We start from the raw sequence: 22101 nt of genomic DNA on the forward strand, positions 1-22101 counted from the left end.
ACTAGAAAGTTTTCATCAACTAAGAATCTCAAGATTTAGTGGTTATTTTGTTCATGCAAAGGAACGTGCTTGCTGGATGGCAGAGCTCGAAGTCTCCTTCGGTCAAGAAGGTAGGGTTAGTTGGACCAAATTGCGCATTTTAGTGGTATGTGAAGGTTGAGAGCTTAGTGGGATTCTATTCATAGCAGCTATGTAATTTATGCCACAACTTCTCGTCTCTGGATCGTGATGTTCATGTTCTCAAAGTAACTCACGCCACCCTTAACAACATAAGTCCCTCTGTTCTTCTCATCAACCCAGTCAACCTTGAAGCTCCTTAAAAACTGCAATGGTCCCTTGTAAAGCTCCATGCGCGCAACATCCTGCCCCAAACAGACTCTAGCGCCATATCCAAAGCCCATGCTATACTTATTGTAGACCTTGGCCTTGTCTTCGTCCAGCCAACGCTCAGGCTTGAACACCTCGGCGTCATCACCGTAGATGTTGGGGTCACGGTGCACGAGCCACGGGTTACAAGTCACCTCAGTACCCTCTGGGACGAATTGACCACAGATCTCGAGACCGCCTGGTGGAGCGATGCGGGGGAAGATGTTTGGTGCAGAGGGGTTAAGACGCATGCTTTCTTTGACGCAGGCGATGTAGTAGGGGCAGTGTTCGACGACTTCGTCGTACTGAGGCATCTCGGAGAGTTTACCAGCGATAGTAGCATCGTCTAGCTCAGCCATGAGCTTCTTGTAGACGGATGGGTTGGTGAGGATGTGGATCATCATGGCCTGAAAGGCTGTGCCAGTTGTATCAGCGCCGGCGAGAAGGACAAGAAGAATCTCAGCCTTGATGTAATTGATATCCAAAGGATTGCCATCCTCATCCTTGGCCTCGATGAACCTGTAGATCTATGTCAACATCTAGTGTGAAATATGAAACAGGCCAACTTACGTCTGAAGCAAGTCAACACGTCCGTCTGTCGCACCATTCTCAATATCCTTGAAACGCTGATCAATCAGGCGATCGCGAAATCGCATCAATGTTCCAATTCCAGAATCCTGCTCAGGACTGGCAACCATGTACTTGCCCAAGAAAGTACTCTTGACCCAGTTGGTAAAAGGATGCAGCCTAGCCATGATACCAAAGGGAGTTAGACCGTCGTGAAAGCCCTGAATAAGACCTTCAACATCCTTTCCCTCTTTCACAAACCCAAACGGAGCACCAAAGCCAACTTCGGAAATGATGTCATAGGCCATAAACACAGCCCAAGGCGCAAAGTCGAACGGTTTGTTGGTAGAGGCGAATTCTCGCTGCAGACGGGCCATCCAATTCTCAATGTTGGAGTCAATCAACGGCTCCATCTTCTTGATGTTGGTTAAACTGTAGAGAGGAGCCGCAATTTTTCTGTACTTGGCATGCATGACGGAGTCTTGCATGTTGAAAAGGGACTCATCTTTGCCAAAGCTTCCGGTGATATAGTGCTTTGACTTGTTGGCGTGACGATTGTAAATCTTTGGTAGTTGAGTTGCGTCGCTGACGAGCAACATTGTAGGAGTAATCCTAATAACAGGTCCTGCAAGCTGTAAATAACTCAATCATTCATGATTTTTGAACAGCGTGATCTCACCATGCTTCTTGTGAAGCTCCTGGAACGTCGCGCATTCATCAGCCTTCACATTATGATACGTGATCCAAAGCCTCGTAACAGTCCCCCAGAAATTCCCAGGAAACTTCTTCAGCGGGTGAAAAAAGCGATACCGAACAATCTGCCACAGAGCGCAAAAAGCAATATACCCAACCCCCAACAGGGCAATATTCACAAAGCTGAGCACAGCCATTGTGTCTGCAGGAAATAAAATGAACCAATTGTCGAGAACGCGAAAATAAGCAATGAAAGGGGACTGAACCCGATAATGTACGAGGGATCGACACGAACGGCTGGTTTCCGGGCTGTTACATAGCCTGTATAACCGAGTTGCGCAACTTGACGATCATTAACCCAGGATGTTCAATGGCCCGTGATTGCTTTTCTATGCTATGCAACATGTAGTAAAGTGGATCCTTTAATGTAACGGTTCACATCTCGGATGAGCAACCTGCTGAAGATCCAAGAATTGTTTATGCGCTTGCCTATTAAACGACGACTTACCTGAGAACGGTCGACAATCCTTGTTAAAGCAGGGCCTATCATTCGGCAGGATAAGCGTTCCCGAGTCGTGGTAAAATTTCTGATCCTGGTCCTCTACCCACGTTCGCCAAGATCTGCTACCAAGATCGCCATACGCGGCTGAGATATTAAATCCTCTCCACTTCAGCGGTTACTCAAGATTCGCATGTGAACGGATTGGGTTATACAACGGTAATACCACGACGGTGTTCCCGAGGCTTTGGGTAAAGGAGATGTTTCATGATCCTTCTGCTTCTTTTTCCCCTGACAAGAAGTTCATGCAGGCAGGCAGGCGGTACTCGGATGATATGATATTTGTCTCATTGTGGAGAACATGTTGGTTGAAGTGCCTTGTTTGCTTGGCTCCACAGTTGAGAAAAGATGACAGATTCTCGCGAGGAAACAGGTTATTGACTAAGTGGATTCTACCAAATGCCACGGTATGAAATATGAAATACGAAAGAAGGAAGTCAGTAGGATGAGGCAATAATTAGCGTGAGACACGCTGAAGAGAACTGGTAGACTAACACTTAGCTCCCACCGGGCCGTTGTCTCTAGCCTCACAAACCTCAATAGCAGAAAGTCTAAAGGAGAAAACAACACCAAGTGGGTGGGAAAAACGCTCCGGAAATGAGAAGCCGAGGTCCACCAAGCGTCATGATCCTCGCACAGTCGAATTCACGGACCATTTATCCGAGTATCCTAGCATCCAATCACTTTTACCCAAGCGTCAATCATTACACGCATCTCCACTTAGAATGGGGGGCAAATGCTACTCTATGTTGGTTCAGAACTTCCAAGACGAATGATAAAATCTGATATATGAATTTCCCCTGAAAGACTTCTCCTCTTTCGCCTGGCGCCGTCAGGGCTAGCGATGGAGTCAGTAAGATCTTCGGTCGCTTGGCGAGGCGAGAATTTCCCGTCTGTGCTTTCGTTACAGAATGGTCAACGATTGGCATAACACCAAGGAGTTAATCAATCAGCTGTAATGAAAGGCCATCCGCTTGTCTCAGTTGAGACACGATGGATTCTTCCATTTAACCCGCTGGAGATTCTGCATGAGCTTAGGTTTTTCGGACTCGTACAATATTTTTCGTTTGTCTTTGCAACCATGACTGAATCACAGGGCTCTACTGTTAACTCGGTTGCTATTTGTTTTGCTGTCATTAGCTTTTGTGCTGTGGTGTTGAGATTGTGGGCAAGGACGTTTATTGTTAGGTCGCTTGGGGCTGATGACTGTGAGTTTTTCGATCCACTTATTGGGCTTTGCTAACTGTTGCAGACTTGATTTGCGTTGGAGCCGTAAGTCTGATCTTTTTAAGACTGCATGTGCAGATACTGACGGATTCAAGATCTTATCATGGTGCTTTATCGGCTGCACAATTGCTTGTAAGTATACTATTGCTTGCTAACTAGCCGTCACTAACCTCCTTAGCCGTCCAACATGGCCTCGGTAGTCACTACGAAGACGTGATAAAGCGCGGGACCGACAACTTCATCGCCTACCTCCAAATCGTCTGGCTGTCCTCCATCTTCTACAATGCCTGCCTCGGCTTCATCAAGATCTCAGTACTTGCGCTTTACACCCGACTCGGCGATAAAATGTTACGCAAGACGGCTTTTGTGATGATGGGGGTCGTTGGATGTCAGGCTGGTGCAAATGTCCTGGCTTGCATCTTTCAGTGTTCTCCAGTCCCGGCCGCGTACGATATTACGATCTTGCCGGAGGATAAGAAGTGCGTTGACATCAATGCTTTCTACTTGGCGAATGCGGCTGTCAATATCTTTACGGATATTCTGACGTACACATTGCCGATTCCACTGGTGGCGAGGCTTCGTGTTCCCCGACGACAGAAGATCAGCTTGGCCATCATCCTGGGTCTCGGACTCTTGTAAGTCTCCATTATCCCTATCGATCATCCACCTGCTAACGTCGACAGTGCCTGCGTCTCGTCCATCATCCGAATAACATACATCCCCAAGATGCTCAGCTCCTCCGACCAAACCTGGGTCATATCCGACGCAATGTACTGGTCCGTAATCGAGACCAACATCGGCATCCTCGCCGCCTCGATCCCCTCCTACAAAGCCATCGCCAAGAAATACGCGCCCCGTCTCCTCGGCAGCTCTGGCATGTCCAGCAGTCGCAAGCTCTCCGGCTTCAAACAAATGCCACTTGAGCTTCAGGGTGGTAGCAATCCTGGTACTGGTGCGCCGAAGAGTACGTTTGAGACGAATATCAAGAATGGGCTGGAGGATAATAGCAGTGAGGAGGTGTTGGTTATGCCAAGTGGGAGGATTGGGGTTAAGACGGATATTACGTTTCGATACGAGAACAACCTGGAGAATGGGACGCAGAGTCAAAGATGAAATATCGCTGCGTCTCAATTGTTTTAGATAGGACAACTATAGTAATAGATAATAGCTTGACTTGCACATACTAGTCTTTGACATTAAACATCGATCTTCTACTTTTATGTGCCCTCGTGATTCAAGCAAAGGATATTGACCAACTCCTACTTAGATTGCAATTGAGCCTCCACGCCACCGGGCTTTAGTTTTCAGGTCGTCCCCGACATAGAGAGCCCGATGTCAAGCGATCGGACATTCCGTAAGCGAGGCTCTATCCGAAAAGCAGCCCGTGCCCTTAATTGGCTGGCGTTTCCGATCTCTGTTCCTCCGCGAAATCTTGCTACCCAGAGTAAGGCTACGCAGAGACGGGATCACACTCGTTATGTGGCGGCGAATGTAATAGATGTAGTATTGAAATCTTCTACCGCCTTGGTATCCCGCCACAATCACTCTTAGTAGCTAGTCAGACCCTTGGATAAGGGCGGTTCGCGTTCCCCAAATGACCTTCCTGGGGACTGCATGGCCTCATCTTTCTCCATCTGAGCTGAGCACAACTCAAGTATACGACTATGGAAATCTTTCAGATTATAAATATTAGCATTAAGAAGGATCAATCCAACAGTAGGATACACTTACAGATAACGCCATTCTCCTTTTGTGGATTCAGCAAACCCTCCGAGTAAATGCCAACATTAAGGTTTGCTTGAGTCTTCTCACAAAGCTCAATATCTTCAACAGCAACATTACGCGTGAAGTCATACCACTTTTCGAACTCATCGCTCCCAGCAGGGGCTTTATGATAGTAGTCAAACTCCATGCGGGCTTGTTCGGGTTTCTTAGATGGATTGATGCGCCAGCAGGTCAAACCCCCGGCGTACAAGCTCAAGGAGCAATTGGGGAAAAGGAAGAAGAATAAACCATCGTCAGCACCAGTGGCAGTAGCAATATGCTGCGAGTAGTTGTGCTTATTAATGACTTTGTAGCCCGCGGGTTTGAACGTTTTTGCAAACTCCGGATGGGCATAGGCACAATGGAGGCACTCTTGATACGCATCAACCGTAGCCTTCCAATTATTATCAGCGATGTACTTAAGAGGACGTCTTAGTGGAAGCTCAGTGAAGTCGGCGTGTGCAGTCGATTCCTCAAAGCCGGGGAAGAACTCCTCAAAGGAGCAGGTCTCGTCGGACAAGGTCAAGAAAAGAAGTCCATTTGGAGTTAGGTGCGATCGCATAACGGTACCCTGTATGATTAGAAAGATTTCTTGAGAGTTGGATGTGCGAGTACTTACATCGCTCTGCTTGGAGACGGTGATACTTCTCCAATCTTCAGTCTCGCGACGGACGATGAAGTCGGTCTGAGCCAGCTCGTGCTCGTAGTTGACATTGGTTTCAGGAAACTTGGTTACGGCTCCCAGAAGAACCCAGGACTGGATAGCGAATCAGTATGAGCGTAACCAGAGAGACTGGAGTCCCCCTTGAACTTGCGTTGAGAAAAATCGCCCTTCTCTCTAAGCTGTAGATGCCAGTGCTGGTGTACCAGGATGCAGGGAGAGTAACGTCCCAGTCAGTCATCATGAATTATGGGAGGGGGCGATTTCAATAATATTTCGGTTTATTTGATTCTTATTTGATGTAAGTTGAATAGAAAATCTCTTGTTTTGAGCAACAAGGGGGACATGAAAATACCTGTTCATAGGAATGCCCATATCTGAGCTTTATCCAAATCGATGTTCATAGCCGGAAGCCTACCCTACGCTATGCTATACCAGATCAGGAAATTTTACACGCAGCATGCCTCATCCACATATTTCCAGCCGGGCGATATCACGCGTACCGTACCATTGAGTCTCTTTAACAGGTAATTTATTCTTGTGCTTCACATGCCGCTCCAAAGCCAGCGATTCATGGGCGCAAACACCCCGATAGAGTAATCTCCATTGCCTAATACAGAAATCGCACACGAGAATGCCAGCCGTCGAAATGGATCTTGCGGAAATGGTGTATTTTGCTGAAGGGCTAAATATTCTTGCTCTTCTGTAAGAAACATTCGCAGCTGTTCACTTCATGCATCACATTCTGTTGTTCTAAGTGCTCTTCTCAATGAATTCATTAATAATTTTTGGCACTACGAGTGTGCTTATTGTTTCAATGGTTCTTCATTTCTGGCGTTATCTGCAACGATGCGATGCTCGCGTAATAGTGCCGGAAGACCGAGCCTTCAATCTGCCCGAGGGATGGTGGTCGGATCCTGTTCGATTCCAACTTGAGCGACGGGCAATCTTCAGCCAAGTAAAAACACTCAAAACCGATTATATCTGTCACGCAATGGTCTGATTTCATTGATAGACGTGGATTTGTGTGAGCCACCGCGGACGTTTTCGCTCCCCCGGCGACTATGTTGTCTACGATATTGCTGGTTTTCGTATTCTCATGATCCTGGGAAAGGACATGGTAGTGCGATCATTCCACAATGTCTGTAGGCACAGAGCCTTCCCGGTCGCCAGGAAGCAGTCTGGCAGCGCCACCATTCTTGGCTGTCGATATCATGGATGGAGTTATAACACAGAGGGAAGGCTTATCAAAGCTCCTTATTTCGACAATCTCACCGGCTTTGATAAGAGCTTGAATAGTCTCTTCGAAATCTACACGAAGCAGGACAGCCGAGGCTTCCTTCACATCAACGTCAGCCGTGACAAGGGCTTGCCTGCTACTGCACCTGTAGCGGGCTTAGAGATGGACAAGCTGGAGAAGATCGGACCAGATACAGAACTCTTAGAGAGCATTGAATTCAGTGGGAACTTCAATTGGAAGGTAATACGTAGGTGTACCATCTTCGGCCCTCCGTTCTAGATTACCCGCAGCTGCTAATGTAAGACAGTCAACCAGCCATACGCCACATCGCATCCAACTGCGTCCAATTCCGCGAATTCATCCCGTCCATTCCCTGCAGAGGGACCTAGTTCTGTTGGAGAGCTACTATCCTTCCCTTTGACTACAGTACACACAATGTTTGATCGACCTTTCTGGTACCAACTCACGTACTCTCCCGTCGCCGTTGACCAAACCAATTTACGCTGCGATGTTTACATCAATAACCCTAAGGGGCCTTTTAAACTTAATGGGGCGGCTATGGTTTTCCTTGAAAGGGAAATACAGCAGAGGCTTCTAGCTTTTGAGAATCAGTATAAGCAGCTCATAACTTCCAGAGATGAAGCCATTGGCAACAGTGAGATTGGGCTATGTCGAGCTTCTGTGATCACAACGCTGACTAGTAATAGGTGACCAAGCAAAGATTGCTGATGCAGTCGAAATGCACCGGCGTCAGGAGGCAGACCGTGGCTTCGAAATCAAGCCCACTGCGCTTAAGCAGCAGAATGGCGACGCCAAACTCTCAAAGGCTGATCGAAGTAAGTAACGCCCTTGTAAATACCCCAAGTTGGGACATCCTCGATACCCTTACGCTACATTGGCTTATTCTTGACTCTAGTCTGTCAAGCTATGGACTGCGGAACTTCTAGAAAGCTGGATTGGTAATGGTCCAAGATGTAAACCTAGTGGATTGAGAAAGTCTTCATATATTTAGACAACACGGTCTTCATACTCAGCAGAAGTAGAGTTATGTACTTGTAAAAATAAAAGTAAAAGATTAAGATATATAAGAAGCTAAGTTTCTTCGGCGCTTTATGTGCACGGCGCTACCGAAGTTAAAGGCACAGGTCTTCTCTTTCTGATTCACCTAGGCTTCGACATAGTAATAGCTAGAATCTGAAGAATAGCTTAAATAGACCTCAAGTGGTGTCAGAAGCTCTCACGCTCTTGATTAAACTTTCCATACAAAGCCGGATGACGAATGGTGATGCAAAGCGCACGCAACCATTCGATTGGCCCAAATCACGGCATATTAGTCCGTATGCCGGGTACCGTAGTAGTGTCCGGCCTCGCTAACTTTCGACCCCGCGCTTCCCTGGTGACTAAGGATGCTGATTCACGGTTCCCCTCCCTGACGTGGATAGTCGGTCAACCGCACGAGCAGTCATAGTCGACACTTATAACCTAAGCGCTACCATGCCCCGACGCGGTGGCCGTAGGCTAACGAGATCATACGGGCAACGCTCCCGAGGCGGTTGTCAGTCATGCAAGCAGAGACATGTATGTCTAGAGAAGCGGAAATGGTTGATGAGGTACTGACGCAGAGAGGTCAAATGCGATGAAAGCAGACCAACGTGCACGAATTGCGCAAAGAAGGGTCTGCTATGCGACGGCTACCCTCAGCGAACGTTGAGGTGGTCATACAAACACGAGATAACAGCGAGTGAGACATTGCAACAGCAAAAGAAGTCACCAGAGCCTCTGAACGACAACCCATCTACCATTACTTTGAATCCGCTGACAGCTGATGAATGCACCCATGAGGAAGTTGAGGAGATTGGTCCAGTGACGGACGGTGAAATGACTCTTTGGCCAGAGTCAGAGGATATCAGCCTAACAGATCTTATGGACTTCGATTCGACGAATTTTGGTGGAGACTTTGGTGATAGCCTTCATTCGATTACTATTGAGACTCCGAACTTCGACTTTTCCACTTCCGACTGGCTGCCGGATTTCTGCTTTCATATGTCGTCCCAACGGACCTCTTGGCTAGACCCTGGTCTATCTGGTCAGATTCAACCACCAGGGATCAACTCAGACTCCTCTATGCGGCTTCTGAAATGTTGGTTCGACGAAGTATGTCCGGCATGGTCTGGCTTCGACTCCAAGTCCAACATGAATCGAAAGATGGCCGAGGATCTTTGGCAAAGCTCACCCCCCGTCTTCGTTGCTCTCCAAAGCATGTCAGCCAGCTTCCTTTCGGCACGGTTACCACAAATGAGGCACTCTGCTATGAGCCTGCTCAAAACGGCAACCCTAAGTGTTCAAGCAGAGATACACGAGCTCAATGAGAAGAACGCCCTCGACGCGATGCCTGCCGGTATCATGTTCTCACTCCTCTGCCTTGGAACGACAATTTGTTGGCTAGATACTCGTCGGGTGGGTTGGCCGTTTTTGCAAGAAGCGAAGACACTGCTTCGATGGAGCTCACAGCAACAGTTCGCTACTGATGCTGACAAGCTAGACTTCTTTAACAAAAGCCTTGTCTACTGGGATATGTTGATATCTTTCATATATGATCCAGAACCGGGCACCGACATACACCAAGTCAGCGCACTCCCATCCACCTTCCAGAGATCTGGGTGCTTGGATACTCATAGCCAGTCTTCCTACGAGGCGGAGCCTCACCCGTGGACCGGTGTCTCAATTCTAAGCTCGGTCCTATTCACGCGGTCAATTCGCGTTTGTCGTGCTTCTCGACGTCGCATTACTGGATCATCAAGGGGGGCAATGGGCTCACCTCTCACGGTACCAGAGATCGAGCAGGCAAAGGAGTTGGAGGTAGAGTTGCTACAACTGCAGCTATCTCCAAGTCCATCACTCAACGATACCGGTGACAAGCGCACATCGAGTAATCATCTTTTACATGTGGCTGAAGCTTATCAACTTGCCTCCCTGCTCCAGCTCTACATACAGTTTCCTTCCTTATTGGCACCCTATTCTCAACTGGTGCCGCGAGACCCCAGTGAAGTAGAAACAACAATGCTATGGCACAAGCGCATCATACCCCTCACTCTTCGGCTCATAGAAGTGCTTGAGCGAATCCCCTCCGAGTCCGGCAGCTCCGCTATCCAGCCGCTTTTGTATGTCTGCGCTGCCACGGGGCTTCGATACACACCAACCTCACGGCTTGAAACAGAGTCAAATTCCATCAGTGGCGGCAGTCAGGCCAAGCCAAGACCAATGGAGAGTATTCTTGACTACCTGGATCTTCTGAAAGACCCACTCGAACATTCCAAAGAGGATGTCGACCTTTTACCCGTCTCACAGATGGCCATTGATGTGAGTAAAGGGCGAGCCTTTATTTTGCGACGTCTGAGTGTCTTCAAAGAATGCTTGCACCCCGGTCCTCTCGGTGTCGCCGAGAAGTTTACGAAAGAACTGTGGGCTGCCTATGATGAAGCGCCCAGGTGGAGCATGGATGTTTGTTGGATCAGCCTTATGGACAAGAAGGACCTCCGAACGATGTTTGGATAAGGTAGCTTCCAACTCCGCGGCATTGTTTTTACATGAGAGCTTGTTAGGATATTAATGGAAACCTGTTTTAGTCGATATAGATAGCGGCAACTACCAAGAAGAGTATTATAAGATCCGCTACCAGAAGTGAAGAGCATGTGTCCCTCCGAGTTCATCCTCTTACCTCCATCGTAGGCTCAATCAAACCTCATCGACCACTTTTTTCCTGTCCTGAAGCTCATGTGCGTGTACCTGGACTTCTGTGACATACTTGTCAAACTTGCGAAGGTTGACCTTCTTCTCGAACCTGTCGAGCATTAGCTTCATACACCTAAACAGATAATTCCAATGGAACCCAACGTACAATTCGTCAATCTCGGCGGGGGTTCGGCGCGCAACCTCAGGCAGGATGAACCAGGCGATGGCGACGGCAACCGTACCGGTACCAGCAAAGCTATATAGTATTCATCAGCAGGCCTTCAATACAACATCAAGCTTTGTAGACAGTACTTACAAAAAGCCCGTTTTGACGCCCCATTTGACCGATCCGTTGATCATCAAAGGAGTACAGAAGCTGAAGATGATAGCGATGCAATTAGACACGGCCAGTGACCAACCAGCCGTCTGGGCTCTGAGGCGCTGTTGTGGAATCTCAGCAGCATAGGCATAGCCGATGGCCGAAGCACCAGTGGTGGAAAACGTAGCGAGGCACGCAAAGAAGATCTACAGGGACAGCAATTAGCCAAATTGGTAGTGATCCCGTTGAGGTCATACTGACAAGTAGCGAGCTGGTAGCCTTGGCTGTATAGTCAAAACACCCAATGATACCCAGGCACAGAACTGACACGACTGTCACCGCGTAAGGGTATACGGTAAGAGGACGTCGACCGATGGAATCTGTAAGTGTTGCAGTGGCGATCATCGAGATCAGCTGAACGGATGAGAGGATGAGGGTGACGAGGAACGGGTCCTTGTTTCCTGCATATTGGACTGCAACATATGGTTAGAAGCTTTTCATGGCATCATGCAGCGAACACCTACAGAAATATGTCGCGTAGGTATTGAAGACGGCTAAACCAACAAACTGCTGTGTGATCTTGGGCCAGCCGGAAATGATGAATCGAATCAGGTTGCGACCTTTGAATACAGCCCAGGGTCCTAGCTCGGAATTTTGCTCAGCTTGCTGGCGTTCGACTGCGAGGGTAGAAGTCATGATTTCCTATTCCAGTATCAGCATTTGTTAAAATAGTGCGATGGGGAACTCTCACGATTTGTTGATCAATATCATAGCCTTCGACGTTGGCGAAACATCGGTTCAGCACTTGGGATGCCTGTTCGACCTTGCCCTTGCTAGCTAACCACCAAGGGGACTCGGGAATGAGAAGAAAGGCCACAAGGATGCAGCCAATCATCGCCCACTACGACCCGAGTTAATTGAATCATTCTTCCTGAATCTCGAACAAAGAGTCTTGGTTACTCACCTGAGTGTAAATCGGGGTTCGGAAATCGAGCGGGTCGTTTGCTTTGAGCCTGTTGAGGGCCACCGAGGCAAAGAGCTGGCCTAGCACGAACCAGCTGTTTAACAGTTAGTACATCTGGTGTGAATGGTCCTGAAGAACTATCATGACTTACAAACTGTAGGCATTGATAAAGAAACCTCGGAGCTGAGTGGGAGAGATCTCGGACAGGTACAGAGGCATGGTGGATTGTAGCATACCTACCCCCATGCCAGAAAAGAGCTTTGCCACAAGCCAATGCTGCCAGTGCGTTGCGAATGATTCAGCGAACACGCTCTAGTCGGTTGAAGTTATGTGATCAGTGCCGATTCTTGTAAGTCTCGTGGCGTACGTACCGCGGTCAAGACGACCCAGATGATCATCATCGCAGCCTTTCGACCAAGACGCTCAGTTGCGTATTGAAGAAGCTAGAAACACCGTCAACAAACGATCAGAAATCCCCAGTATGAATATCGACGTACGACTTGACCGATGGTCTGGCCTGCTGACTGGATACCACCCCAAGCCGAGATATATTTACCCGCAATGATTGTTGTGCCAGAGGTAGAAAATTGTCGTATGAAACCTGCGTTGGAGACGATTCCGCCGTTAAGATTGATCTCTGTTGTTGTTAGCAGATAGTTAAACGCCAAGACCATGCGCAAAGCTTACGATAGCCATCGAGAGATGCGGAGAAGGCTGCAAGCATAGCAATACAGCCCACGCGCTTGAACCTGCGAACACTCTGCCAAACGCTCAAGTCATCAAGCTTGGACCTCATGAGAAGTCCTTCGCCAGTGTCCTCGACAGTCTCGGTGTGAGCCTTTGCTTGCTGCATTTTGACGGTGTTGGTGTTCAAGTCGGCGATGCAGATCTGGACTTGATGCAGCCAAGATCTTGGCCTCGATCAGTCTTTATGGAAAAGAGCTTGGCGATAGGATGTGGTATTTTTAATTCTTAAACCTCCACTGCAGAACGCGGGGCCCCAGACTAGTCTGTCCCCGGCCTGGCTCCCTTCTAACTAGTGGCCATGCTAGAAGCGCAAACCCCACTGCGGAGGGGGAATAATTGAGTTTGACTGGGGGCCGCGGAAACCAGTCCGTTCATATACGGCAGCCGGACTATCTAACAGATCCAATCAGGCGCATCTGTCAGGGATATCACGGCAACGATATCCGAGACTTCATACCACTACGAAGCATAAGAGGCTTGATCACCTGCACCAACTTCGTCTGAACAATGACCGAGCTGAGCATTTCTCGGGTCAAAGATGTAGCGCAGGAAGCTTGTTCTGAGCTTGTTGCACTCGGTTGCGTTTGAGCCGAGGAAAAACATCCATGGTTTAAATAGCGATTGATGATCATGAGACTGAGATTAAGCTGTTCAGGGCTGGGGAATAGGCGGAGAGAAGCCCGAAATTAGAGTAAATCTGGGGAAAAGCCTGGTAACACCATGTTCCCCAGGGTCAGGATGGCTCTAGTATACTTTTTTGCTTGGTGTAAGTGGCCAACTTGTGTAGTAACGGGATTGAGGCATTCCAGTTGATTTGAGGCCGACGATCAACAAAAAAGTCAGAAGCCGTAAGTCTCAAGAATAAAAGGCAGCTAGATGCCACGTAAAATAAAGGCCTATCACAACCATCTTGGCAAGCTTCCTTTTACAAAACTCCTACTGCCACTGTACCTCAAGAATGGCTTCGCTTCTTAGCACCGCCTGGGTCATCGCACAGGTCGCCACTGTTTCGGGCTTGGCCTTCAATGTCCCGTCATCGCCGCCATCCAACTCAAGCGCCCAGCTTGCCGATGCCCCAGTCGGCGTTTCGTGAGTAGACATAGCACGACCGACATAGAGTAAATTTGCTGATGATCCGCAGCTTCGAGTTCTTCGCGTTTCCAGGCTACTGGAATGATGTACCCAGCACCTCCACTTGTCTGCAGAACTTGAAGGATCTTTCGGGAACTTGGCCGCCTATCAGGATCGGAGGAACGACGCAGTATGATTGATATTCTCGCTTGTTTTGTTGCTGCTTACATGGCGAACAGGGACCGAGCTACCTACGATGCATCCTCCAGCCAACAAGTCACTTACACAGTGGCCAACGCTGGAGATGCGCCAAGCACGCTAACGTTCGGGCCGTCCTTCATGTCCTTGGCAGGCACATATGATGGGAAAGTAACCATAGGCTTCAATCGTCGACTCAACAACCTCGCAAACACCGTCGCTGCAGCAGCGAAGGCAGTTGATCAGATTGGCAGCCTCCATGCCATTGAGCTTGGCAACGAACCTAACTGTACGTTCCGTTTCCTAACTGACATTCAATAACCGCTAACTCTGTGACAGTCTTCAGTAGCAGCGACCCTATTGCCCAAGGCTCTTCCTGGACAGCTTCAGCGGACTACGCCAGCGAGGTTACCTGGCAAGACGCCGTGTGCGGCAATCTCTCCGCGTCTAACCTCATCTCTGCCGGTGTGTTCTTCGGAACCAGCCCGATGAGCATCGCTGGTCTGACTGCAGCCGAGGGCCAGGCCAACAGCTATGTTAGACAGTACTGCTCTCACAATTACCCGCAGTCCAAGAGCACTGCCAATCTAGCAACGTTGATGAGCCACAGCGCTATTGCATCCCAGATCAAGCCTTTCGCGAACGAAGTCGCGGCTGCGGCGGGGAAGAACAAGCCTCATGTGTTTGGAGAAACGAACTCTGGTAAGTCAATTTTCCAGGTCAAGTAGTTGTCATGGCTAACAATGACACCTAGCTACTCAGGGCGGTGGCGGCATCAGTCCAACTTACGGTGCTGGACTCTGGCTCCTCGACTACGTCATGCAATCCCTGATTATGGGAACAGAGGTAAAGAATCCCGTTGATATCTCCCAGCTATATAGCTGATTCATTGCAGACTCTATACTTCCACCACGGCACCATCGGAAATTGTAAGTAAACCCCAGTCCACAGTATTGGTAACAACTAACGCCTTGACCAACAGGCCAGTACTGCTGGTGGGGAAGATACTCTATGGGTTCTCCTTATTTCGGCGCCTACTTTGCCACGATGGCTCTCGCCGGCGCCGACAAGATAGCCCCTTTGGATGATCAGACGACCGGATACGCAGCATACGCCATCTTCAAAGACGACAAGCCCATCAGGGTTCTTCTGTACAACTCTGATTATTACACCAGCGGTTCTCGTCCTTCTCAGTCTTTTACCCTCTCCGGGCTTTCCGGTTCCACGGTTTCGGCCAAGAGGCTCACTGCTGCTGCTTCTACATCCAGAGTCGATGCTGGTCAGAGCCCGACTGTTGCTGGGCAGACGTTTGAGAATGGATCGTGCAAGATTCAGGGTCAGAGTACGGTTGAGTCGGCCACTGTCTCGGGGGGAAAGGCGACGTTTACTCTTCAGGCTTCGGAAGCTCTGCTGGTGTTGCTTTAACATGTAACATAGTGGCTTCGTCTAGATTCGGAGGCCGGTGATGTAATCTGCGCTTAGGCAGTCAACTAGACTGGCGCATTGGCTTTTGATACCTAGATTTTCGAACACATTAGGATTGGAGGATAGCGCTAGAAACTTTGGTAGCTGTCTTGTGCGATATGGTTAGTTTAGTCGTAACAAATGGAACATGATGCCGGTATAATGATCCACATTCACTTGACCCGATGTCCGGCCTCTCGAACTAAGACTGCCGTTTCCCCTCACTGTGAGCTAGCGTCGTGAACGCGTAAACGATCAGCTGGCACCCACCATCTTATGAACAAGTGCTAGCAAATTCGCTTGGATTAGTGCCCCACACTCAGCACATGCTCGCTTTTATCTACCCCGAGGCGATACCAGCATCCAAGTGTGGGCTGAAGATGGGGAGGGTGGGGCATCTCCGAGCCTCGCAACCTTTCAAATATTAACCCCATATATCTTTTTCTTTTGTAAGACTGCTCACTGCAACCAGACATTCCCAGTGCTAGAAAACGATCTAATGGCGCCATCACAGGAGCAACAAGTAACTAGCATCCTGACCTCGCTCATCTCATGCACCATTAAGCTAATTCGCTCTATAGATCATCAATCAACTCCAATCCAATTGGATTTGGATTCCCGACTGGGTCGACTCCTCCAAACAAAATACGGCCGCACGTATCGTCACATTCATTCGCAAGTTCACTCTCCCATCTCAACCAACTCGAGCGCTCCTCCATTTTTCAGCCGACACGCGATACAAGCTCATCATCAACGGCACTCGAGTAGCTGTTGGGCCAGCAAGAGGCAGTCCTCTGATATGGTATTATGACTCTCTGGACATCGCTCCGCACCTCACACAAGGCGATAATGAGATTCACTTTGTGGTTATTCGCTACTTTGCGGCTTCTCGGGGTGGAATGCCTTTTGAGAGAACTTCGTTCCCAGGGCTAACTGTTGTTGGTGGTGTTGAGTCGGATGGGGAGTTTGTTAGTCTTGAGTCTCGGGAAGGCTGGTTGGCTGAAGAGGATAACTCGATCCTGTTTCCAATGGGTAGACCGGACGATGTCTTCCTTCATGTAGGGTGTTTACACAAAGTCTAGGCCATGCATCAATGATACATTGACAAACGGTACCTGATATGAAGATCCTTTTCCATTTCTCTCCGATTTGACTCCTGTAATAGTATCGGTAAAACTAAGACGGGGAACAAGATAAAAAAAAGACGCTTCTCCGTAGGAGTCGTGATTTTACTACGGCGTCGCACATTATGATTTGAATATCAATGTAGATATAACAGTTTTCAATTGAAATCCTATCATTATTTATTCAATGTATCTCTCGGGCCAGCATTCCATTATTCTGGCAGCTGGATCTTCACACACGCTCGAGGTCCAGGCGGACGTGCATTCAACGGCATTTCTGCGCTGGACGTTTAAGGCGACTCAAAAGAGTCAGATCCGAATGAAAGTGACTTACAGCGAGGGCTATGAGAACGAACCGCGCTCTTATCCATTCTTCAGGTCGAAATCTGACAGGCTGGATGCGACCAATGGTCATATCATCGGCCCTTACGATGACGTAACACTGGACCTACCAGCGTCGCAGACCATCGTGTACGAACCATTTTGGTTTAGAACATTTCGCGTCATGCGATGGGAAATCACGGCTGGAGCTGAAGCCGTCGAGCTGTCTTCTTTTGATGCGACTCAGGTCAACTATCCTCTTGCAGTCAAAGGAAGCTGGGACGAGCCAGGAGACAAAGACGCCAAACAAATATGGGATGTCTCCATCAGAACTATGAGAAATTGCATGTTTGACGGGTATTCAGACTGCCCTTTCTATGAACAACTTCAGTCAGTACAACCCCAACGCCACATTGCCCTGATTGACCAATCTCTAGATACTCTGGCGATTCTCGTTCCGTCGGCCTCTTTCACTATCTTCTTTCTGGCGATGACAGGTTGATGAGGCAGACAATCACCAACTTTGCCGCGTCTGTGACGCCCGAGGGCTTGACACAGTCTCGCTTCCCCTCCCACGTACCGCAAATCATCGCTGGTTTCTCCCTATACTGGATCCTCCAGATCTGCGACCACCACCTTTACTTCGGTGACACGGCATATGCACGGTCATTCCTTCCGCGAATTGATGGTGTTTTCGAGTTTTTCGAGTCTCACATCGATGGCTTGGGCCTTGTTAGCGGATTTCCAGAGGATGTCTGGCAATATGTCGACTGGGTTACTACGTGGGGCGCAACCGACACGCATCCAGATAAGGGAGTCCCAACATCAGGGCGTGAATCAAATCGGCATACTTACTTCAGTATGCTTTACGCCTATGTCCTGAAGCAAGCTGCTCGTCTGGTCCGAGATGTCGGTCGACCAGGCTACGCGGACGAGTACGAATCTCGCGCAGCATCTGTAGTCAAAGCAATCCGCACTCACTGCTTCGACGGAAAATTCTTCACGGATTCTACTGCTGATATTGCTGGTGAGGAGGCTCACTCCCAGCATTGCCAAGTATTCGCCGTCCTCAGTGGCGCCGCAACCCCCGAGGAACGACCACGTCTTCTTAAGGAGTCATTCTCTGATCCGGACTTTTCTAAATGTTCTTATGTCATGATGTTCTATGCTCTGAGGGCGTTTGCCATCGCTGGAAACGAAGTGTACGAGTCAGCATGGGGAAGCGTTTGGGACCCTTGGCGAAAGATGTTGGCGAATAACCTCACAACCTGGGAAGAAGACGATGTGAGACAGCGCTCGGATTGCCATGCTTGGGGCAGTGTTCCTATCTACGAGTACTGTACTGAGCTGGCTGGTCTGCATGTCATAGCGCCAGGGTCAAGCAAGATTTTGTTTTCGCCGAGACTGAACTTGAGCCGAGAGTTGAAGGCAAAGGTAGCCCTTGGGTCAAGGAACACTGCTACAGTGTCTTGGAGTGTTCAGGATGATGGACGGAAGAAGGTCGAGTTGCGGCTCGAATCGCCAGTTTGGGTTATAAGCAAGTTGCCTGAAGGAGAGGAAAAGGACTGCGGTGTGATTGACCACCTTACATTGAGTTTCTAGGCTAGAGAAGGGTTGCAGATGGTCACTTGGCAAAATCTCTTTTTTAGAGGAGTCTGAGCTCGTTTGATATACCATAATTCCGCAAACTAAACATGCCGTCTCCATTTTCTTACTTCATTCGTTACTCATCGCAACGCAATGCCAGTCTTCAAATTTCAATCATCATACACAAGCTGCAACGGTCCCCCGCGACGATCCGGCCGCGTAACACGATCAACCCATCGACTACCAGCAGTGTAATATACCTGCTTAGAGTCTCCCCACTTCTTTGGCTGCATATCCTGCACAATCACCATACGATCGCCCTTTTCGATCTTGACAGGCTTTTCAAAATTCTTCTTTGCCTTCAGTCCGGATCCAATGCGAAAATCTGTCCAGCCTACTGTGATGCGACCAAGCTTGTAAGTCTCCTCCCAAATGAATTTTTCACAGCTGCCAGCGTTTTCCAAGAATCCCCCGAGTAATGTTTTGGCGAATGTCACCTGGGCGTTATCTGGGTCTGAGTGGTAGTTTTTAAAGTTAGGGTAAAGGAGCGTTGTTAAGTTCTTGGCGCGCGAGAGGGCCCGAGCCATTGCATCCTATTGATTGTCAGTATGCCGCTGACGGGGACAGAAGCGTATTTACTTACAATGTTAGTCACTTGCGGCGCAAACTCGAAAACCCGTAGTGAAGGTAGGTTCTTGATCAAGATATTCACAGTCACAGCTGAGGCACACGGGATCTCCCACGACTCAATACCCATATGTCGATAATGGAAGCGCAGTGTTTCCAACCCAGTATGCTTCACCACGGACTGCAGCAGTCGTCTCGACAGGCCGGGATTAGACTGCACTGCCGAGTTGTACATGTTGTAGTCATGTATCTCCAAGCTGGTCAACGAGTCAAACGACGAGATGAATCGATACATTCCTTCGAGGTGTACCTCTGTTTCGGCGTAGCTTGATTCATGACCAGGTCCTTTCATCTCCAAACACAGCTTTCGCAGGTGAATATCTCGCTTGTCAGCTTTACTAAACATATCTTCGAGATGTTTAAAGAACGTGAGCTGGCCCTCTTCAAGACCCATGAGGTTAAGCTCCCTCAGCTTGAGAAAGTCAAAAGCTCTTGTGATATTCGGCATCACATTTTTACAAAACTCGCCACTGAAGCTTATCCCATGTAAAATCAGTGATTTGAGCGCCGTGAAATCATGCTCTTGTTCCAAAGCATCAGGGTTGCGAGCTTTGAGTTTACCTTCCCAATCGCCTAGAAAGTCAGAGTAATATTTGGCTGTTCGAACCTCCAGACTTTGAAGGGTTGATAGGGAGTTGAGTAGCATGCTCTGTAAGGGTCTTTCGTTGGTCATAGCAATTGACCCCCAAGACCGATCTTCGATGCAGATGTGCTCGAGATTACTGAGTTTGGCGAGTGGAATCATAGCTTCAGACTTTATGGTACGTTCGTAAGGGTGGAGACATATAGATTTGAGATTCTTCAATTCAGAAAGACTCTCCGCCATTGACCTTCAATCTCGTTAGTATAACACAACCGCTATGCGCAGATTGACTCACTCAGTAAGGTCCTCAGCATCAAATACTTCCAAGTTATGAAGATTCTTCAAAACCTCTTCAAAATATCTTAACACGAGAGGCTTATGCTTCTTGCCGGGATCAATCTTTCCAATGATCATCTGCCTGACATTGCTGGCACAAGGAGGCACGGCATTTGGGTCAAGACGAGTTGAGAACTTCTCCTGCTGACCTTTGTACTGTCCCTCTCTCTTGAGCTGTTTCTTCTGGGCAATGCTTAGATGAGGTTCAATGCGACGGATGACGTGGGGAATATGCGCCCAGAAGGATGTTGAGACGGAGATGCGTTTGTGGATAATGGCCATTACGAGAGCATAGTATCTCTTGGAAGTGCATGCCATTTTGACCATGCTTTTCGGGTCATTGACCTAGATTGAGGTCAGCATTTAACAAGTAACTCTTGACTTTGGTGAAGACTGACGCTTTCGAGGATCTGTTGAAGGATCTCGGCTGGCAGAACGGACAAGACATCATCAGGAACTGGCACCGTCTCCTTCTGGGTCTCAATCTCAGCTGCGGCATTGGCCTTCGATTTCGTCTTCGCATTGTCTACTTTTGTCGCTTTTACCTTCTTCGCCGGTCCTTTCTTCCCTTTCGTCGTCGGCTCATCTTTCTCGTCTTCAGCTGGGGCTTTGCGCTTCCTCTTTGGTGGGGCAGCAGGTGCGGGTGCGAGTGCAGGTTTAGTTGGTTCAGCAGTGACTCCCAAGTCAATGTTCCGAATTCTGGCGCTCCTTCTCGTTGACATCTTGACTGGAGCTCGTAAGGCGATGAAAGGATATTTAGGAAGAAATGAGTACTTGAGATGAGAGAATTCGCGTGATTATGAAGGATGCGATGGTTTTAAGGGAGATTGGATGACTAAACGTTGTGATGGTGGTTGATTGGTGAATGGGCTGGTCTAAGCCACTGCAGCCTAGAGCTAGTCTTCAGGTGAGACGCTTGACTCGATTGAGGAACCACCGAGCTGATAATAATTCGATAACTCATGAACGTTTTTGAGGAAGAATTATTCACACACTGGCAGTTTTAATTACCTGAAATATGGCGCTCGATCATTCACCATACTATATTCTACTATGAAAGCTTCTTATACTGCAGACTAGAGGCATTATGTGGTGCTGCAAGTCATTTTACTTTAACCACACAAATAATCTCAGTAGGAGCACTCTATTGGTCACCACATGGGTCCACCATTTGCCCCTATTTCGTCCGCGGAATTTAAGAGGCAATGCCTGCATTTTTCAACAGTCACTATATTAAACAATGCACGAAGCCAAAGGTCCTGTGCTTTAATTTTGTAAATTTGTTCCCATATCTACGATCTGTTATCGCTTGTCCTCTAGGTGCATGAAAACAGCGCTGACAGAAGAGATAGGGACGTAGCTGGGCGTACAATGTCATTGACATCGGGTCGCTGATTCATTAGCAGTCAAATTCCAGTGAAAAATCAGTTGCAGTCACAATGAACAATCAAATTCGCTCGAAGTTGTTAGAATACAAAGAATATGAGACAGAGATACTCCTTCTATAAAGACAATTATCAATAATGGATCCAACATAGCCTTTGTTTAACAAAACTTGACAGCTGCAGGGTAACCGAAACGCGGATCTTGGCTCTTGGCCGAAATCTTATCCCCCCGCTTAGACCTCACGTCTAAGACACATCCCCCAGCAAGCCAGTAGCACGCATCTAGGCGACACGTTAAATGATCCCTTGCACAAACAAATACACTCCAGATAACAATCTATATCGCACCCTGCAGCCAAACTTCCAAATTTAAAGCACTGTAAGTGGCTGAGAGCATACCATCATGCCGAAACGCCATTGGTATTCGGAACTTATAGGTTATTGGATCATGATGCGGATAACTGCCGACTTGTAGGTTGAAGCCAGTCAATTTATGCAGGGTTATA

The 22101-nt window shown here is 48.4% G+C and overlaps 9 protein-coding genes across 9 annotated transcripts; 5 read left to right on the plus strand and 4 right to left on the minus strand.

Moving 5' to 3' along the window:
* Nucleotides 1–150: 150 nt before the first annotated feature.
* Nucleotides 151–2128, minus strand: FOXG_12028 (cytochrome P450 oxidoreductase). The gene is made up of 3 exons (XM_018391762.1): nucleotides 1613–2128; nucleotides 937–1558; nucleotides 151–885 (listed from the first exon to the last, which is right to left on the minus strand). The coding sequence occupies exons 1-3, from the start codon at nucleotides 1821–1823 to the stop codon at nucleotides 198–200; spliced, it is 1521 nt and encodes a 506-aa protein (XP_018250478.1). The 5' UTR covers nucleotides 1824–2128; the 3' UTR covers nucleotides 151–197.
* Nucleotides 2129–3021: 893 nt separating this feature from the next.
* FOXG_12029 (uncharacterized protein) lies at nucleotides 3022–4619 on the plus strand. Its single transcript, XM_018391763.1, has 5 exons — nucleotides 3022–3393; nucleotides 3438–3457; nucleotides 3508–3544; nucleotides 3591–4047; nucleotides 4096–4619. The coding sequence occupies exons 1-5, from the start codon at nucleotides 3144–3146 to the stop codon at nucleotides 4523–4525; spliced, it is 1194 nt and encodes a 397-aa protein (XP_018250479.1). The 5' UTR covers nucleotides 3022–3143; the 3' UTR covers nucleotides 4526–4619.
* A 293-nt stretch (nucleotides 4620–4912) lies between these two features.
* On the minus strand, nucleotides 4913–6078 carry FOXG_12030 (uncharacterized protein; the record flags this gene model as incomplete). Its single annotated transcript, XM_018391764.1, has 4 exons — nucleotides 4913–5084; nucleotides 5144–5747; nucleotides 5796–5933; nucleotides 5992–6078. The coding sequence occupies 4 exons, from the start codon at nucleotides 6076–6078 to the stop codon at nucleotides 4960–4962; spliced, it is 954 nt and encodes a 317-aa protein (XP_018250480.1). The 3' UTR covers nucleotides 4913–4959.
* Nucleotides 6079–6654: 576 nt separating this feature from the next.
* FOXG_20656 (uncharacterized protein) lies at nucleotides 6655–10632 on the plus strand (the record flags this gene model as incomplete). The annotated part of the gene is made up of 5 exons (XM_018400952.1): nucleotides 6655–6795; nucleotides 6853–7317; nucleotides 7393–7732; nucleotides 7785–7913; nucleotides 8816–10632. The coding sequence occupies 5 exons, from the start codon at nucleotides 6655–6657 to the stop codon at nucleotides 10630–10632; spliced, it is 2892 nt and encodes a 963-aa protein (XP_018250481.1).
* Nucleotides 10633–10812: 180 nt separating this feature from the next.
* On the minus strand, nucleotides 10813–12945 carry FOXG_12033 (uncharacterized protein; the record flags this gene model as incomplete). Its single annotated transcript, XM_018391765.1, has 11 exons — nucleotides 10813–10918; nucleotides 10976–11065; nucleotides 11126–11334; nucleotides 11390–11601; nucleotides 11653–11830; nucleotides 11880–12029; nucleotides 12093–12186; nucleotides 12244–12404; nucleotides 12464–12535; nucleotides 12590–12729; nucleotides 12780–12945. 11 exons carry the CDS (start codon nucleotides 12943–12945, stop codon nucleotides 10813–10815), a joined length of 1578 nt encoding a protein of 525 aa, XP_018250482.1.
* Nucleotides 12946–13756: 811 nt separating this feature from the next.
* On the plus strand, nucleotides 13757–15533 carry FOXG_12034 (uncharacterized protein; the record flags this gene model as incomplete). Its single annotated transcript, XM_018391766.1, has 7 exons — nucleotides 13757–13928; nucleotides 13981–14100; nucleotides 14150–14397; nucleotides 14448–14810; nucleotides 14863–14954; nucleotides 15004–15037; nucleotides 15091–15533. The coding sequence occupies exons 1-7, from the start codon at nucleotides 13798–13800 to the stop codon at nucleotides 15531–15533; spliced, it is 1431 nt and encodes a 476-aa protein (XP_018250483.1). The 5' UTR covers nucleotides 13757–13797.
* A 477-nt stretch (nucleotides 15534–16010) lies between these two features.
* FOXG_20657 (uncharacterized protein) lies at nucleotides 16011–16654 on the plus strand (the record flags this gene model as incomplete). Its single annotated transcript, XM_018400953.1, has 2 exons — nucleotides 16011–16095; nucleotides 16154–16654. The coding sequence occupies exons 1-2, from the start codon at nucleotides 16072–16074 to the stop codon at nucleotides 16652–16654; spliced, it is 525 nt and encodes a 174-aa protein (XP_018250484.1). The 5' UTR covers nucleotides 16011–16071.
* Nucleotides 16655–16883: 229 nt separating this feature from the next.
* On the plus strand, nucleotides 16884–18721 carry FOXG_12035 (uncharacterized protein; the record flags this gene model as incomplete). Its single annotated transcript, XM_018391767.1, has 2 exons — nucleotides 16884–17407; nucleotides 17455–18721. 2 exons carry the CDS (start codon nucleotides 16884–16886, stop codon nucleotides 18617–18619), a joined length of 1689 nt encoding a protein of 562 aa, XP_018250485.1. The 3' UTR covers nucleotides 18620–18721.
* FOXG_12036 (uncharacterized protein) lies at nucleotides 18538–21018 on the minus strand. Its single transcript, XM_018391768.1, has 4 exons — nucleotides 20609–21018; nucleotides 20170–20555; nucleotides 19248–20121; nucleotides 18538–19197 (listed from the first exon to the last, which is right to left on the minus strand). Exons 1-4 carry the CDS (start codon nucleotides 20930–20932, stop codon nucleotides 18775–18777), a joined length of 2007 nt encoding a protein of 668 aa, XP_018250486.1. The 5' UTR covers nucleotides 20933–21018; the 3' UTR covers nucleotides 18538–18774.
* Between the last annotated feature and the right edge of the window lie 1083 nt (nucleotides 21019–22101).

Source organism: Fusarium oxysporum, chromosome 13, assembly GCF_000149955.1.
Source record: "Fusarium oxysporum f. sp. lycopersici 4287 chromosome 13, whole genome shotgun sequence".
NCBI classification, from domain to species: domain Eukaryota; kingdom Fungi; phylum Ascomycota; class Sordariomycetes; order Hypocreales; family Nectriaceae; genus Fusarium; species Fusarium oxysporum.